Source organism: Vulpes vulpes, chromosome 8 (assembly GCF_048418805.1).
Source record: "Vulpes vulpes isolate BD-2025 chromosome 8, VulVul3, whole genome shotgun sequence".
In the NCBI taxonomy this organism is placed as follows: domain Eukaryota; kingdom Metazoa; phylum Chordata; class Mammalia; order Carnivora; family Canidae; genus Vulpes; species Vulpes vulpes.
The window spans coordinates 13,055,926-13,073,077 of NC_132787.1; the positions used below are offsets into that span (position 1 = coordinate 13,055,926).

General features: G+C 36.2%; 1 protein-coding gene across 1 annotated transcript in view; it reads right to left on the bottom strand.

Annotated features, from left to right (window-relative positions):
- Positions 1-284: 284 nt before the first annotated feature.
- LOC112921200 (mucin-19) overlaps positions 285-17,152 on the bottom strand; it is a 63,028-nt gene continuing 46,160 nt past the window's right edge. The window contains exons 27-39 of the mRNA XM_072767890.1: positions 15,846-16,085; positions 15,610-15,766; positions 14,320-14,445; positions 13,340-13,481; positions 12,682-12,713; positions 12,101-12,130; positions 11,049-11,090; positions 10,488-10,520; positions 10,076-10,120; positions 2,658-2,696; positions 1,693-1,788; positions 602-700; positions 285-385 (exon numbers count right to left, since the gene is read on the bottom strand). Of these exons, the coding sequence (XP_072623991.1) occupies positions 285-385; positions 602-700; positions 1,693-1,788; positions 2,658-2,696; positions 10,076-10,120; positions 10,488-10,520; positions 11,049-11,090; positions 12,101-12,130; positions 12,682-12,713; positions 13,340-13,481; positions 14,320-14,445; positions 15,610-15,766; positions 15,846-16,085 (1,182 nt within the window). The remainder of the gene's footprint in view (positions 386-601; positions 701-1,692; positions 1,789-2,657; positions 2,697-10,075; positions 10,121-10,487; positions 10,521-11,048; positions 11,091-12,100; positions 12,131-12,681; positions 12,714-13,339; positions 13,482-14,319; positions 14,446-15,609; positions 15,767-15,845; positions 16,086-17,152) is intronic.

Consider the following 17,152-nt stretch of genomic DNA (forward strand, 5'->3'; position numbering starts at 1 on the left):
GATCCTCTCTCCCTCTCTCCCTCTGCACCTGCCAACTGACCACCAGCTCTACCACCGCCCCCACCCCCACCGGACTGGGCTCCCAAGAGGGAAGTCACTGGTCCAGCCAGGAGAGCTGCAGGGCACCGACCGGGCCGGGATAAAAAAAAAACGCCAAATCACACGGGCCCCAGAAGTTCAACGCATATGGCCTCTGACCTCGCTCTGCCCCTGTGTTTCATGGGGCGCCACTCGGCCTGCTTGTACTCCCCGCGCACCACTTGTAGCATGGAACGCCCTCGAGTCTAGACTCGAGAAAGGCACAGCTCAGGAGCAAAGAAGTCACAAATCGTTCGCTCCTCCTCGCTACACCAAATGCACAGGATCCATAGGTGGTTGGAGAACACTTCTCCGTGAGACGTCTCCTAAGGAGTGAGTGAGTGGCAAGCTACTCACGTCTGAGCTCATGCGACAGACACGCTGCCATGAAGGCCCCCAAACACACGGAGAGTCTGTTCATGAGGACGGGCCCTCCCACTTGACCAGGAGCGACTCCCTCCTGCCGTGAGCCACTGGCCTGCTTGCCTGAGGTGCCTGAGAAGAAGCTCCCGACTTGGCATACCTGCTCTGCCTCCCAAGGTCGTGCCTGGGGCGCTGGAGTCTCCACGTGTGCTCTCACTGCCAGGTGCTGCTGTCAAGCCCTTGGAACCTTCTGGGGTTCCTGCCACGACAGCGGGGGAAGGCTTTGACCTCCAGCGTGGCAGCAGCCTGTCTGCATACCACACCCTTTGCGGGCAGGACAGCAGGGAGCTTCCTAGCCTCAAAGGGCCGCGGAGTGACTCCTAGGATGGCCACAGCTAGCTAGCTCATCTCCAAGTCCTATAATCAGCTGCTCAGTCTGGAGCGTGACTTGGGTGATGCTCAGTGCCATTCCTAGGGCCATCAAAATCAGCTCTATTTGGTCAGTGGTTGAGACGCTTTCATGCTGAAAGCAACACCTGTGGCAATGGATGCCATGATGAACTATGAGACGCTATTCTCCTATTTTCTCCTCAGACTCATGCTCCTATGCAGGTGGTTCCCATGGTGGCAGTTTGGCGCCATTCCGTGCGTGGCCAAGACTTTGGCTTCTAATCCTGCCCCTGCATACCCAGAGGTCTTTCTTGCTGTTCTTCCTTCTTGAGACCTAGTGACCTTCCCAAGTGCCATGGTGTCAGTGTGCATTACGTTCCCACGCTTGGCTTTGGAGCACAGTCTCAGAGCTTAGGTGCCATAGAAAGATGAGTGAATGCAGACATATGGAAACAATGCCTATTCCTAACCTTGAGGGTTGTCCCCAATTCATCCATCAGCTGACTTCGACCTGCCTGCCACTCGACCCCCACCCCCAGCCACTCTCAGCATATGCTACTGTCTCCAGGGTGCTGGTGCTCCTGACTGGAAAAGGAGGACTCCTAGTGGATTGAAGTCCTGGAAGCCCTAGAATTTGACTCATTTCTTTTTTCCACCTCCTCTGAAGCCTGTGTTGAGTGGTACCCTTCTCTTGATGGTGACGCAAAGGCACAGGCCTGCTGCCATATCTACCAGTGCTGACATGTCTCCAGCTAAGGTCTCAGATGTCTTTGGATTGTCAACTGTGATACTGAGCAGCAGCTTTGCCTAATGCTGGTTGCTTAGGTGTGGATGGTAGAGTGGCTTCTGAACTCCACTCACCTGCTATTTGCCCAGTACTGGTGAAGCTGGGTCCCTCTGTAGACCTGCCCTCGTTTCTAACTTCTAGGGTCATTGGAAATGGACTCCCAGCAACGCCTGAGAAAAATATACAAGTAATTTCTCATTTCAATGACACTTGCATTGTACTTCACATGAAGGATTTCACTGTTCACTCAATTCCCACTACAGAACCTGGAATCGTGGACCCAGCAACTTCTTGTCCATTGTCACCTAAATTTTTCTTTGAGTCCATCTTATTTCCTAGATTTGGTTTCCCTCCTTTTTCTATGTTGTTGTCTTTGTTGCTTCTCTATTCATGTTTTTACTTGTTTATTTATTGTTTCATTCTTATTTATTTATTCCTTATCTACTAATCTATCTTTATATCTATCTCTTTATCTATGTCTCTATGTATTTATCTATATTTATTCATTTTAATCTCATATTCTCCGTCTTGACCTGCTCTCAGTACTAATTCTTATATTTCTCTCTATGAGGTTTCTTTCAATGAAAGGGAACCTTCAGCCCTAATGACACTGTTGCTCGGGGATGATAGTCACTATGATGAATTGTTGGACATAGCCACTTGCTCCTTTATACTGATATCAGTAGATTTGTTTAGATATAGGCATGCTTTGTCATGTCTCATACTTTTCCTTTGGCATTTGATGTGATTTAGTTGTGTTTTAAATTCTATATTACTAGTGGATGACATTGAAGAAAATAAATCTGGAATCCCTATTAGAGTCAATCCATCTGACCTGGTCATAGACAAGTTAAGTTCATGTTATATTTTCTTGGTTTGTCAATCCATGCCAAAACCTCGCTAAGTTACTTGTTTGCAATGTTATGTCCGAAGCTATACACCCGACCATTTTTTTTCTTACAAACTCAAAGTTACTAACAATTTTCACTGGGAGATGTTTTTGTTTTTTACTTACAAAGACAGTAATTAAGATACTAACCTGTACTAAAAGGTTCACTCCAAAGACCTAGAGTTGTTCCTGTGAAGGAAAAGAGAAATGAGGGTCAACAGGGTCTCTCAGTATGTGAATCGTCTGACTCTTAATGTTGGCTGGAGTCATGATCTCAGGCTTGTGGGATCAAGGCCCTCATTGGGCAGCCGGCTGTGCATGGATCTTGCTGAAGATCCTTTCTCCCTCTCTCCCTCTGCCTCTCTCCCTCACCACCACCTCCACCACCACCTCCCAGCACTTCCAAAGACCTGGGCTCTGAAGAGTGAAGTGACTTTTACAAGAGAGCTGCTAGGTAGTGTGTAGGCTTGGGACTAAATCCAAATCACCCCATCCCCAGGAGTCCAACCCATATTGCTTTTTAGATTACCCTTCCTCTACATATCATGATGGGCTTCAAGTCGTGTTTTGAGTATGTATATATCATATACATGGAATCGTTCTAGGTTAGACTAGTATAAAATGCCACTTCATATCAAATAAGTAATAAAGTGTTCTTTCTTCCTTGCTGCACCAGAAGGATATGATAAATATGTAAGATAGTTGGAGAGCAATTTTCTGTGAGAATTCTCCAAAGTAGTGGCATGGTTTCATTGGCAAGAATTGTTCATTTGGTGTTATGCATGCTCTACCCACAGACCCACCAAGTCAGATCCAATCATTCCTCACTGACCAAATATCAATTGGACATTGAATTAAAATTTATTGCCTATCTGGATGCGAGGATCCCTTAGAATGACTATTTGGCCTTGCCCCACAGACGCTATCAAGCTGAGAATGATGTAGCAGGATAGAGAGAGAGATGCTACAAAACATTTTGGTGCATATGCCATTTCCCACACCAGATGGAACCTTGAGTGAATTTCAATGATTCTCATTTGAGCTCATTCACATTGAACTGAACAACCTTGAATGAAAAGCAGCAGCCCCCCATGGAACATAAGCAACTCTTCTTCAAACATGCCATAACAGAATAGGCTCTGATCAACAGGGAGTAAAGGGTAACACAGCAGTTCACCATAGATGGTAGGGCACAGATTAAGTGATTTTGGCATAGGAATGAGAAAACACATCTCCAGGCCTTTCCTTGGGATGAGTGGGGCTCACAGGGCCACAGGGTCTCTTAGATTGAGATGGGGACCTCAAAGACCCATCTTTAATCAGGGCTTGAAGAGTTCTCTAAACTCATCACAGATTGGAGGACATACCAGTTGGGCTACACTAACACAGCTTCCCCCCACCCTCACCCCCAGATCAACTTCCAAAGGTAGAAGTCAGAAATGGTGGGTGTGGTGATCAAAATAGGGATTCTCTTTTACTACCATGAATACAAAAGAATCAATCCCCTTTTCTTCATGGTTTCCTTATCAAAGCTGAAAGAACCTTCTTGTTCTCTTTCCTTTTGACATCCATAACCACTGCTGTGACACTCGGCTTTTCTTTCCCTTTTAAATGAACTTAATATGCCTAAAGTACTCAATATCATCATTCCTGTGGATCCCTTTTTTGTTGCCAAGACATGAGTGCTAATAGGAAGAGCTGCCTTTACCAAAATATTGATATCTCTGTGCATTATGCAGTAGTACTCCTGCAACCCTTTGCAAGTGACTGTGTAGGCCCATTTATTCTTTCCTCCTGCGAAACTTCTTTCAAAGAGTTTCAGCAATTTTATTACTTTTGCCTTGCTTGTATTTTACCTCAGGAGAGACTGAACAATTAGAATAAAACCTGGCAACTCATTTTTCTGCTACTTCTAGCATTTCCTGATGACTTTAAGAATCACTTTCATTCTCATAGAAAAATTATTTTGCTAATTTCCCCTGAGTGGATTCCATTGGACTCAGCACATATGTCTGAATGTCAGGGTGAAGGAGGATCCATAACATGTTCCCAAACAAACAACAATTTGAGTAGTGCAAAGTTTGCAGGTTTTGCAACAGATCATATTTCTGATAAAAACAACCCATGAAGTTGATGTTCCTCCAGGAAGAATTGTTTCTGATTACCGAAAACCTATCTAACTCCTTTGCTAAAAACCTAAGGTCATTTACATCAGGATTTCTTCTTTGGACAATGGTGAGTAGTCATCAGGTTGATTTTACTGAGGACTTAACTGTGTGTGTAACACTCAAGTGGCACTCTCCTACTAACTCTTTTCTCCAGTCCTCTAACATAGATCTTTGTCCTCCCCACCCAACATGTGAGAAAACTCATGTTCAGAGTGTTGAAAGACTTAAACTAGATTCATACAGCTGGTAAGTGGAACAGAAGGGATTGAGAATCTTAGGTTTTCAGACCTCTGCTTCCCACTCCACCCAGGTGGCTCTCTATCTTAGCCTGATGTAATGAGGTTCCTTCCATGACGGACGCTGTCTTACAATAAACTCCTTATACAAACAAAATTCCTACATAAGCTATAGTTGCGCCCTTCTGAGATTTTAACCTTTTGATAAAATACGCATTTTAAGCCATCAAATTGTTATGTAACAGAAACTCACTTTTTAATTATATGAACCAGTAACCCCTAGGTTCAATGAGCCTTTTAAAATTTCAAAGGCAGTTTACTACATAAACCATCCATTTAACCTATGTCCCAAATTTTAATTGTAATATGCCATTATATTCCATTTGTTGATTGATTTTGCTTAAATTTAACTTTATTCTCTTTCTCAAATAACACAGCAGCACTAGGCATGTAATCTAGAACATCATGTCCTCAAGTTTCATTCTCTCTCAGCCTTTTTTAGCAAACATCCTTGGAAACATAACGTAACTTCTTTTAGCTTCCATTTCCTTGTTAGTATATCAGGGGAATTATGGTATCTACTTCGCAGAATCCTTGTATCAAATGCATCAAACACTTATAATACTGCTCAGTACATTTTAGCTCTCTTTAAAGATCTTATAATTAAACATACCAAAAAACCCTCACAATTGCACTTTTTTTTTTTTATTCTACAAGAACTTACTTATTGGAATGGTTGGCTAGATTTCTCTCAGGGTACTTTAACCCTCTGAAAGCATTTACTTCATAGAAAAGAAAAGAGATATGTAATGAATGGAGGAAAGCTTTTTCTTTGCCTATTGTTCCCATGTGTTTTAAAGTTTTCTGTAATGTTTTTCAATTTCATTAAAAGTTAATTTCATTTCTGTGCTCTTTACCTCAAAGATATATGCAACAGTGTAATTATACCTTAGCTTCTATCCAAGAGGCTTGAGTGTAAACTCAAATAAACATCATTCACTCCTGAAGACCTAGTAATTTCTGCTTCTATCTGTAAGAATGTCTTCCATCCATCTGAGAAAGCTCATTTAAATTTATGGAAAGAAACTTTAAAATAATTTAACTCTTTCAAGTTATAGATGAAAAACAAAATAAAATACTAATGGTCAGTGAAAAGTCCTTGATTCAGGGAAGCATCTGATCCAGTACTTGATTAAAATTACTTCATCCAGGGAACATGATAATGCCCTATAGGTCCCCTCTGCTCAGACTCTTTTAAAAACATAAATCTTACCTATATGTTCTAGAATCATATTTTTTATATCAAACTCATTTCTTAAAGCAGAAAATAAGAGTAAAAAAGCTTTGACTAAATTAAATCAACCCACTAATCACATTGGGTCTATTCAAAAGCATGTATATATTATCCAAAATGAAATTACATTTAAAACACTTAATCTATAAGTAAAATCCTGGGTGAAATGGGTTTCCATGTCTAAGAAAGAATCCTTTCACATATTGTAGAGAGTTCATGAAGAGGCAGCACCCCTTTAAAATGATGTGCTTTCCTAGCTTTATTGTATCTGGAAATGTTAGGCTTCTGCTTTTAATTATCTATTTAAATATTTTTAGTTGATGAATACTATATTTAGAATGTAACAATAAACTTTGATAGTGATAATGACTACACTCCTATTTTGGCATCTGCTTTTCTCATCACTGATCAAGCAGCTCACCCCTAAAAAGCTAAAAAACAAAAATCATTATGCAGCTATGAATTCATCACAATTTGTCAGTTGCCGTTCAACCTTTACACCATGAATGTCACTAAAAAGAAATGGAAAGTGACTTTCAAGTCTACAATTTGTGTAAGGCAATTGTTCCACAAAAAGATTTTATTTCTTTAAAAAATATTCACAAGGCAAATATTTTAAATGGTTTTATTTTCACTATGGCATGATGCTTATTGGGTGAAATTAGAAAAAAAACACAAAGTTTAAAAAGGAAACAAAAAAGTTATGTTGGTGTGTCTTAAAATGAAGTATTTTATTCCTACATGGATAATGAAAAACACCACCACCAGACTTGGCTTTTTTTTTTTTTCCTTTTAGAACTGCAAAATATACCAACCAGTAAACATGCAACTAGCACTTTCTAAGATTCTCCTGATTGCCATACTGACTTTATATAGATTGCTATGATTTCTGAGTCAGAAGTAAATGGGCATGTGGTCTCTTATGGTTGTTCAAATTCAGAAATGTCACATTTCAGTCTGAATATTTGGTACCCAATCCTTGAGTTCATAGCACAAGCTGAAGTAGACAATTTAATTCAATTAGCTAAATGAATCAACAAAGATGAACAAGTGGTATGATCCAAGCCTAAAAGTCACAGTTTTTGGAAAACTAAATCAATGATTCCTTGCATGACTTCTAAATTCCCTCCTGTTATGTATGATATGGGCATAGTCTCAGAAAGATGTGGGATAGAGAATGAGGAACTAAGAGTTAAACCAAGTGTTACTACTGCTGTTCACATTTAAAATTTAGAATTAACTAATAACCACAATTTTGTATGCCTCAGTTCATCTGGGAAATAAGCACATACAGATTTATTCCAGCAATAAGATAAGCTACATTACACTATTAAAGAATGCTGGAAAGATATCATTGTTTGATAACCTGATAACCAGTGTTTTCTGCAGATTGGGATTATTTGAGTAAATTTATTTCAAACACATACAATATGTGGCACAGATGGACAATTTTAACATGAAAAAATTATTTTTGTCTACTGATTTTAGAAAAATGTTGATGCAGCCTTAATGATTCACATCTTTGAAATGATAATTTCTGGCAATAATTCTGGCTTATACAGATAACAAGGAAAAGAAAAACAATGCTGATTTCTCTCTACATCACACCAGAAAATTCCTTTTTCTTCTGATCTTTGTGATACAGTATAATACAACATTTTACTAAATTAGTAATATTATAGAACATGAAATATTCGCTGGAACTTTAGTGAAATTAAATAAAACCCTAGGATTCAGCAAGGCTATGCATTAAATGTCATAAATGATACCTCATGAATTCAGAGGGAAAAAATCGTCTGAGTAATTTTTACTATAACTCCATTATACATTAGATTTAGGGGTTTTTAAATAGTATGGTAGAGATAATTGATGAGATTTTTGTAGTGTTTTAAAGTTTATTGGACTTTTTATCTGAAACTTCATTAGTTGCTCACAAAAACTCTTTAATTGACTCATGACCTTCTGTTTTTTATAAAATGTTTGCTTGCTATAATACCAAATGTTGGAAAAATAAAATTGCCAAATATCATATTCAAAACTGAATTCTTGGGGAAAGAAAAGAAATAAAAGGAAATATATATATGTTAACTGGAAAAATCATGCCAGTTTTCTTCGTTCTGAGTGCCTACTGTGATATAGGATAAGGATGACACCTTTACCTTGAAATAGTTATTGAAATTCCTTGTGACTCAGGCACAACTATACAATTTTACAAATCAACAGTCAAGAGTAGTTTTATTTCCTTACATGGTCACAAGATTCAACAATTTTAATAGCTGGACAAATGATTTTAACCAAAAGAGAACTATAAAGCAATGAAATTAATCTTGGAAACAGAACCAGGCCAAGAATTAGAAAGTCAGTCCATTGCTTATGGCTGAACTAATATGTAGCTGGAAATTTATTCTGCATTGTATAAGAAATAACCTAGAAGAACTATCAGGATGAAACTGTAGCTAGGCCTTGGCAAGGAAATTTACAACTGTAGAATAGGGAAAAATACTTCTAAAACCTATCAGTCTTTCTAAGATTTACACTGAACAAGTCAGTAGTGCTTAGTGTTGTTAATGGCATACAACATAAGAGAAAGTTTGGTAAGAACTAAACTTGTTAGGTTGGGTATTTTTAATGATATTCCATGGTATAATGGCTGATACTTTTAAGATATATATATTTGCCCTTTAAATATAAGTCATATATTAATCGTCAAATAAATCAGACAATAAGAATTACCAAAGTACCCAAAATTATAGTCATAATTCTATATCATGACATAAAATTACAATCCAAAAATAGTCTTCATTTTGCACTATATATTTGTATTTTAGAGAAAGAATATTGCATCAGTGAATAAAATGTATAAAGGATAAGATTTATCAATATAAATAAATCTAATAGTTTATCCTTCCCCAGAAGTTCTGTGCCTCCCTCTTCCCTCCCCCTCGCAAAAAAAAAAAAAAAAAAGAAAAAAGAAAAATCCAAATTTGAAATTTGGGATAGGGAAAAAGAAATATCATCCATTTATTCTACAATATTTACTGAATATATAGCTTAGAACTAGGTGTGGTTGGAAATACAGGGATTCCAAAACATGGTCTGAGATTTCAAGAATGTTAACTAGGCTTGTGATCATTTTGTAATATATAGAAATACCAAATCACTATGAGGTTTCCCTGAAACTAATATAATATGTCAATTATACCTCAATGAAAAATATCGTGGATTTAAATATATATACATATTTTTTAAGATTTTTAAATTTATTTATTTTGGTGAGAAAGAGAGCATGCACACATGTACATGCAAGGGGAGGAGCAGAGGGCAAAGGTGAAAGACAAGCAGACTCCCCACTGAGCACAGTGCACCATATGGGGCTTGATATAAAGACCCTGAGATCAGGACTTGAGCTAAAATCAAGAGTGGGATGCTTAACCAACTAGGCCACCCAGGCACCCTTATGTACATATATTTTTTAAAAATAGAGAATGTGGGGGATCCCTGGGTGGCGCAGCGGTTTGGCGCCTGCCTTTGGCCCAGGGCGCGATCCTGGAGACCCGGGATCGAATCCCACATCAGGCTCCCGGTGCATGGAGCCTGCTTCTCCCTCTGCCTATGTCTCTGCCTCTCTCTCTCTCTCTCTCTCTCTCTCTCTCTCTCTCTGTGTGTGTGACTATCATAAATAAATAAAAAAAATAGAGAATGTAATTAATAACAAGAGAAAGAGAAATAGTGTTTAGTTGGGGGAAGAAAAAGTCCTAAGTACAAATGAGTGGATAATGTTGATTGAAGTATATTTTAAATTTTAAAAAACCTCTTTTAATATATGTAAAAAGTGTATTTGTCATTTTATAAGCTTTCTGATTCACCTACCTATTGTTTCACTGCTTGATGTCATAAGCATTGGAATGGAAGCTGCTGAATTAGAGAAAATGATGGAAAAAATTAATTTTGTATAGTGGGGAAATTATGCCTCTGAGAACATCTATATTTATATGTCAAATGGATCAACTTGAAATTAAAATTTTAAAGAAATTTGATCCTATAGGTGATTAGATGTTAGAATGTAAAATTAAAGCTTTCAAATCCTTAGACCACCTGTAAAAGGCAAAGAAAAGATAATTTTGTATAACATTTTTCCAAAACGTTCCTCTAAAACATTCTTTAAAACAAGACAAAATTCCCCACAAAATGTCATCATAAAGGTATAATATTGCAAAAGTTGGTTTTGGGTTTTTTTTAATGCCCTCTTGATTAAGTTGGGTGGTTGAAGATTATGGCTTACCTGTGCCTGAGCTACTGGTTACTGATGTAATTACTATACAAAGAAGGAGACAAATATTTGAGAATGTATGTTAAATTGTGTTAAAAGACAAAATTAAATATTTATATAGTGACATGTTTATATCTAAAATGCAAATCAATTATTAATGTAACAGTTAAATTCGTTTTTGAGATATTCACGCATTTCAATAAACTTTAGCTCTCCTTTGGCTATTGCTTTATTAGAAATCATTCAATTAAAGTTAAGATCCCTTGATATTAGTAAAAGAGAAATGGCAAATTACTTTTAAAGAATTTAACATAGAATTTTCTCCAGTAGTAGAATTTTCTTCATCTTCTCCAAATTAGTAGTATGCAGAATATTCTTTTTAGGATATATAACCTCTGAATAGAGAAGATGTTCTTCACCAATATTACAGTTGGATATAGACTCTGCTATTTGGCATTTAGAAAATAAATAGGGAATGACAAATTTGAAAAAAGGGCCAAATTGCCAGAATTGCAAATTCACTTTGCTGCCAATTTAGAAACTAAAAAGGCAAACTTTTTTTTTTTTCTTTACCTGATTCAGTGCTTAATATGGAGGTAACTGTTGTAGTAGAAACTGTGGGAGAAGAAAATATCTATGAAAATTAAATTACTTGAATAATTTTATTGGGAAGTTTAGTTTAAAAAAACATTTACAATAAACTAAACATTTCTAAAATTGTATTCAGAGGTTAAGTGACAAAATAATCTCTCATTTAAATCAACACAAATAACCTTATAGATTTATTATAAGTCCATCAAAAATAACTATTTTCTGTTATTACCACTTAGCCAAAATCTCATAGGAATTTTATAAGTTCTATTTAAGGGCCAAGAAATAAGATTCAGAACACTGACATGTTATAACTTAGCTATAGGTAAGTGATCAGTAGTAACTAAAATTTAAATAGCATTTTACAGACAATAACACAATTTTAAATATATTCTCAAAATCTAAGGTTCAATTTAATTTACTGTCTCTTAATTGACACTATCTCTGTATATCAATCTATAGGAAACAAAATCCCACCTTGAATCACGCAAAACAGGAATATATAAGTGTACTGCAGCAATTCTAGGTATACTTATATTGCCAGTAAATTACACGTCCTGAAACTAAAGTTGAACTGCATTCTCTCCACACTCTCTTGAATGGACATAACTGAAATGTCCTTATAGCAAATATATGAGTTAAGAAAGAGAAATTAATTTTTTATTTCTATGTTTTCAAATTACTTCCCAGTGTAATCATGATTTTAAAATATTTACTTCATGAGAGATCACATTCAACTCATTTTTATTCCACTTGTTCCAATTACTATCTAAAAATGTCAAGCTTTGGATGATGATATTTAACTAATAAGCATACATTACCTAATGTATGTTCTATCATATTCCTAACTGAATACACAGGGGTATAGTGAAATAATATTTTGACAGATTTTCTAATAACTATTCATTCTAATTTGAAATTTTTATAACAGATTTACCAGCATACTTTTTACTGGCACAGACTTTTGTGAAACTATAAAAGATCTTCCACAAAAAGAAATCAGAAATACACATTGAAAATCATGATGATTTTACCTGTGAATGTTGAATTTGCAGAAGCAGTTTCTGAAATAATCATAAATTACTATTACAAGAACGAAAAATTGTGAAAAAAAATCTAAATCTCAAATTGCCTATGAATTATCTGTATCTTGTTTATTTTACTTACTACCCTTTCTGATACAAAACAAGGAGTAGCTCGTGTATTCTTTTAAAGCTTATTGAAATTTATTCTTAAGATCTCTGTTGCTCATAAGTGATCCTTCAATCATTTAATTCTATCCATCTAATCCTCACCTTTTGTTCCATTCCCTTATGAAATGATTGTGACTTATGTCTCACTCCCTCAATTCCCAGTGCCTACATATGGTCAGGGGCTCCCATGCAGCAGCAGAACTGCCTGCCTCCATTAGCCAGCTGTTGGAATACCTTAGCAGATTTGGTTTTGAAGTGACCCGAAGTGAACAAATACAGTGCAGTGGAATTGTCCCAAACCAGTAAGGAAGGAGCAGTTGAAAGCCTTAAGTACCTACTTCTTTGCTGTTGATGATCTGAAAAAATTCCTAGCCTTTACCTCTCCTTCCCTAGTTCAATTCAAGTAAAAAGCAAGTACTCACCACTGCACTCCAATTCTCCTGCGATGCAATAGCTGAAAGTTACATTAAAAAAAAATGAGGTTGAAATTTTAACTTCTAATGATATACACCTCCCAAATTTAACAACAAATTGTCTAACCTTGAAAAATCAAAACAAAAACAAATTAGAGCACAGTAAATAATTGTTTCCCCAGGAATATGCTTATTTTGTTCACATGCTGTACTACTTGTTATTCATAATCATTTCACTGAGGCATTCTTGATACCTGAAGGAATGTTTTGCAGTCAAGCTGTAAAGTTTGGTTCTTACATTTTTGGCTTCAAACATGACACTGATGGTCATGCTGCTCTACTATAGACTTCCCCTCTTTGCTTCCATGTCATTGTCTGAAGCCTATAAACATGATCTTATATTTACAGAATTAAAACTTTTTTTACCTAAAATTACAAGTGACTTTTTCTGTCCTGTCTTCTGTATTATAAGATTTAACAAACCATTTGTTGATATGTGGATTTACTGAAAGTACAAAATAACTGGCACAACCTACGTAAAACTCAATATGAGCTTTCTCATTTAGAAATAAGAGAGCTAAAATTTATATCTATATATTTTTAATTTTTTTCTAAATAAAACTGTAAGAAACAGAATTATTTATTGGAAATTTAATAGAGAATGTACCATGTTCTTCCACAGTTATCCTGAATCACTCCACCTGCTGGTATGATATCATTATAGAAGCAGCTGCACTCAGATAAAGTGACGCATTTCATGAGGTTCTCATCCAGATAAGGAGCATGATCCGGGCACTTAGCATAACAACCTGTATGAAAAATGACCCACGGTTCATTTCTGTTTATAGAAATGTGTCATACTACATTATATATTTGTAAAGTTATGTAAATGATTACAGAAACTGAAGCAGATAATAGCAAAATGATATCACATTCTTAATGAAAATATATAAATTGAATAAGATTCAAATACTCTTGCAACGGAATATCAACCTAACAACTTACAAATTTTGGATGGTTTATTTTTTTCTAAAATGTTTCCTAAGGTATTTTAAAGAAATTTGCTACTTTAATGATGGCATGATGTCGAACATAATACAAGGCTTTGATAAACACCTATCTTGAAATGTGAATGCCAGTTCTAAATATCTATTTTAATAAGGATAGATGAAGATCCAGATATCATAATAAAATGAGTTTGAAAGATCCCAAAGCCTGGGAGCTAACACAGAGGCAACTTTGGGAAGTTTTTTCATCATCTTGTTCTCTTGCCACTTCTTCCTAAGATATGTGATGCTAAGAAGAAAGTACTATTTAAGTGTGGGATATAGTTAATTGGACTATACTATACATTGCATTCTGAAACTATATTCTCAATAAATTATATTGTCTAACAGAAGGTATAAAAACTGACAATGGGATCATAGCGCTGTGTTTTCTCCCCACCATCTGTCTTATTAAACAAATTATTTATGTCTAAAGAAAATGTTTCTAATGTAGAAATATTAACATCATGATAAATATAAATATCTATTCATTAATTTACAAAATATAGGACTGAATTGGCAGAAACTAACATCATTTTTCAGTTTTAAAATATCAATAAAATTTGCACTATTTCATAGATATTACAAAAATACACTTTACCTTCTAAAACTGCAGAAAATTTCTGGCCAATAACTTGGTCTCTGCATGTTTTTGTAGTCACTGTACCACAAGGTTCATAGCGCCAACTGCATTCCCCAGGTTCGTTATAATAATCACAGAAGACAGCTATAATTGAATCATTTCAAATTATTGCCATTCATTATATGATGATTTTCACCTTTCATTTTCCAAAGCATTCTTAAAAGGGATTTTGGATGGTATTAACAATAAACAGACCTAGAATATATCAGTCTGAATTATCAAGTCCCGTTGGCTTTACCCAAATTGCCATACAAGCTGAAGTAGTTCACAAAAAATGGAGGGGAAGCATATAGGATCAAAACAGCACTTTCTTTTGACATTTCACACTAAGGTTGGTTTGAAGTAGAAAAGTTTATTGATTTTCCCATTTTGAGATATTTTAGATAATAGTCCAGATTCATAATTCCAATGCTCAAGCTTAAGTTACAAAAATAAGTCTGGGGAAATCAGGCTTATTTAATATATAAATAGCCATTCCTGAATGAGGTAACTAAAGATTTCAGTTTTGCATGATAAACTGAACAAAATGTGGATTCAATGGCAATATTTCTCATTTATCATATTCTCTCTCATGATACTTTCCATTAGAATGGAAAGAGTTGACTGATTTCTGCTAAATTAATCATATTCCATACATACCGAGATTCAGCTTATATTCATTTTATAGTTTGTCTGGACGAGTGCTCTATAAAAGTTTTAAAAAATAATTCTTGAGGACTTTAACCCAAAGTAGTAGATGAGGTAAATGTTTAAGGATATATGACTATACCAAGATAAGTAAACAGTTCATTGTTCATCTAAATATAAATAAGAGATGTTTTCCATCAGTATTTAATTTTTCTCCTGTTAACACAAGAACTTACGTAACTAAAATTGAACGTGATGTGCTGTGCTGGGTGCTCTATTTTTTAAAATAGGTACTTTTCCCATGATAAACATATTAACATGTTTTTTAAACTTTCTAGGTACAAGAATATGTATTTTTTAAAGATTTTATTTATTTATTCATGAGAAACACACAGAGAGAGAGGCAGAGACACAGGCAGAGGGAGAAGCAGGCTCCATGCAGGGAGCCCTATGTGGGACTCAATCCTGGGTCTCCAGGATCACATCCTGGGCTGAAAGCAGCGCTAAACTGGGCTGCCCAAGAATATGTATTTATAGGAAATATGAGAGGGAGACTGATTACCTAGCAAAACAATTGGATCTAATTACATTTTTAAAGAACAACACATGGACTTTACTTACGACAGAGATCTGGTTTTCTCCATGTGACACAGACTCCAACTGCGCTGCATGCCTCTGCGTACATAGCCACAGCTGTGCAGAATCCCAAGTACTTCCCCTGCGTGTCACATGCACAGGCTTCTTCAATACATGCTTCTAAGTAAGCTTCGGGGTCCACCTAGATAGAGTACAGCACATGAGTCTCTGGGAGCAAAACCTTGTGGGGGACGGTGTCACGGCTCTCAGAGCCACACTACCTTGTGGTGGCATTCTTTGAAAATGCTGTCCCGGATGATCTCACATTTTTGCACAGCCCAGGTTTTACAGTATGGGTTTGAGTCACATGGGAAATTTTGTTGTAGTGTGTCTGAACATTTTTGACTCGTTTTCCAGCTATTTCCAAATTCCAGTGCTCCAATAGCTTCTGTTGAATGTCTTGTTATGAAATCATCCTTGAGGTCACCGTTATTATTTCCACAAAGACCACACACTTTGCCCTACAGAGATCAGAAAGGGAAATCAACAAGTAGGTTGCACTATGGATACAGAGATATTAAGAGATGAGATCAGAAAGGAAAATTTAAAAATGAGCAATACTACAGTTGTATATAGACACATATAGATAAGGAAATTATGATTATATATAGTACCATGAATCTATTTTATTATTCTTTTTACTAGGCTCCACACCCAACATGGAATTTAAACTCACAACCCTGAGATCAAGGGTCATATGCTCTGCTGATTGAGCCAGCCAGGTGACCCTATCACAAATCTATTTTAAATTCCAAATTTTGTAAGGAAACTAGAATCTGTGGATAAGAGTCTACACTTGTTTAATCCAAGATATTTTATATCACAAAATGATTTGGTGTTAACTAAGATTGAGAATTAGAATTTAAATTGGCAAAGAAGAAGTCAAACTCTCCCTCTTCGCCGATGACATGATACTCTACATAGAAAACCCAAAAGCCTCCACCCCAAGATTGCTAGAACTCATACAGCAATTTGGTAGCGTGGCAGGATACAAAATCAATGCCCAGAAATCAATGGCATTTCTATACACTAACAATGAGACTGAAGAAAGAGAAATTAAGGAGTCAATCCCATTTACAATTGCACCCAAAAGCATAAGATACCTAGGAATAAACCTAACCAAAGAGGTAAAAGATCTATACCCTAAAAACTATAGAACACTTCTGAAAGAAATTGAGGAAGACACAAAGAGATGGAAGAATATTCCATGCTCATGGATTGGCAGAATTAATATTGTAAAAATGTCAATGTTACCCAGGGCAATTTATACGTTTAATGCAATCCCTATCAAAATACCATGGACTTTCTTCAGAGAGTTAGAACAAATTATTTTAAGATTTGTGTGGAATCAGAAAAGACCCCGAATAGCCAGGGGAATTTTAAAAAAGAAAACCATAGCTGGGGGCATCACAATGCCAGATTTCAGGTTGTACTACAAAGCTGTGGTCATCAAGACAGTGTGGTACTGGCACAAAAACAGACACATAGATCAATGGAACAGAATAGAGAACCCAGAAGTGGACCCTGA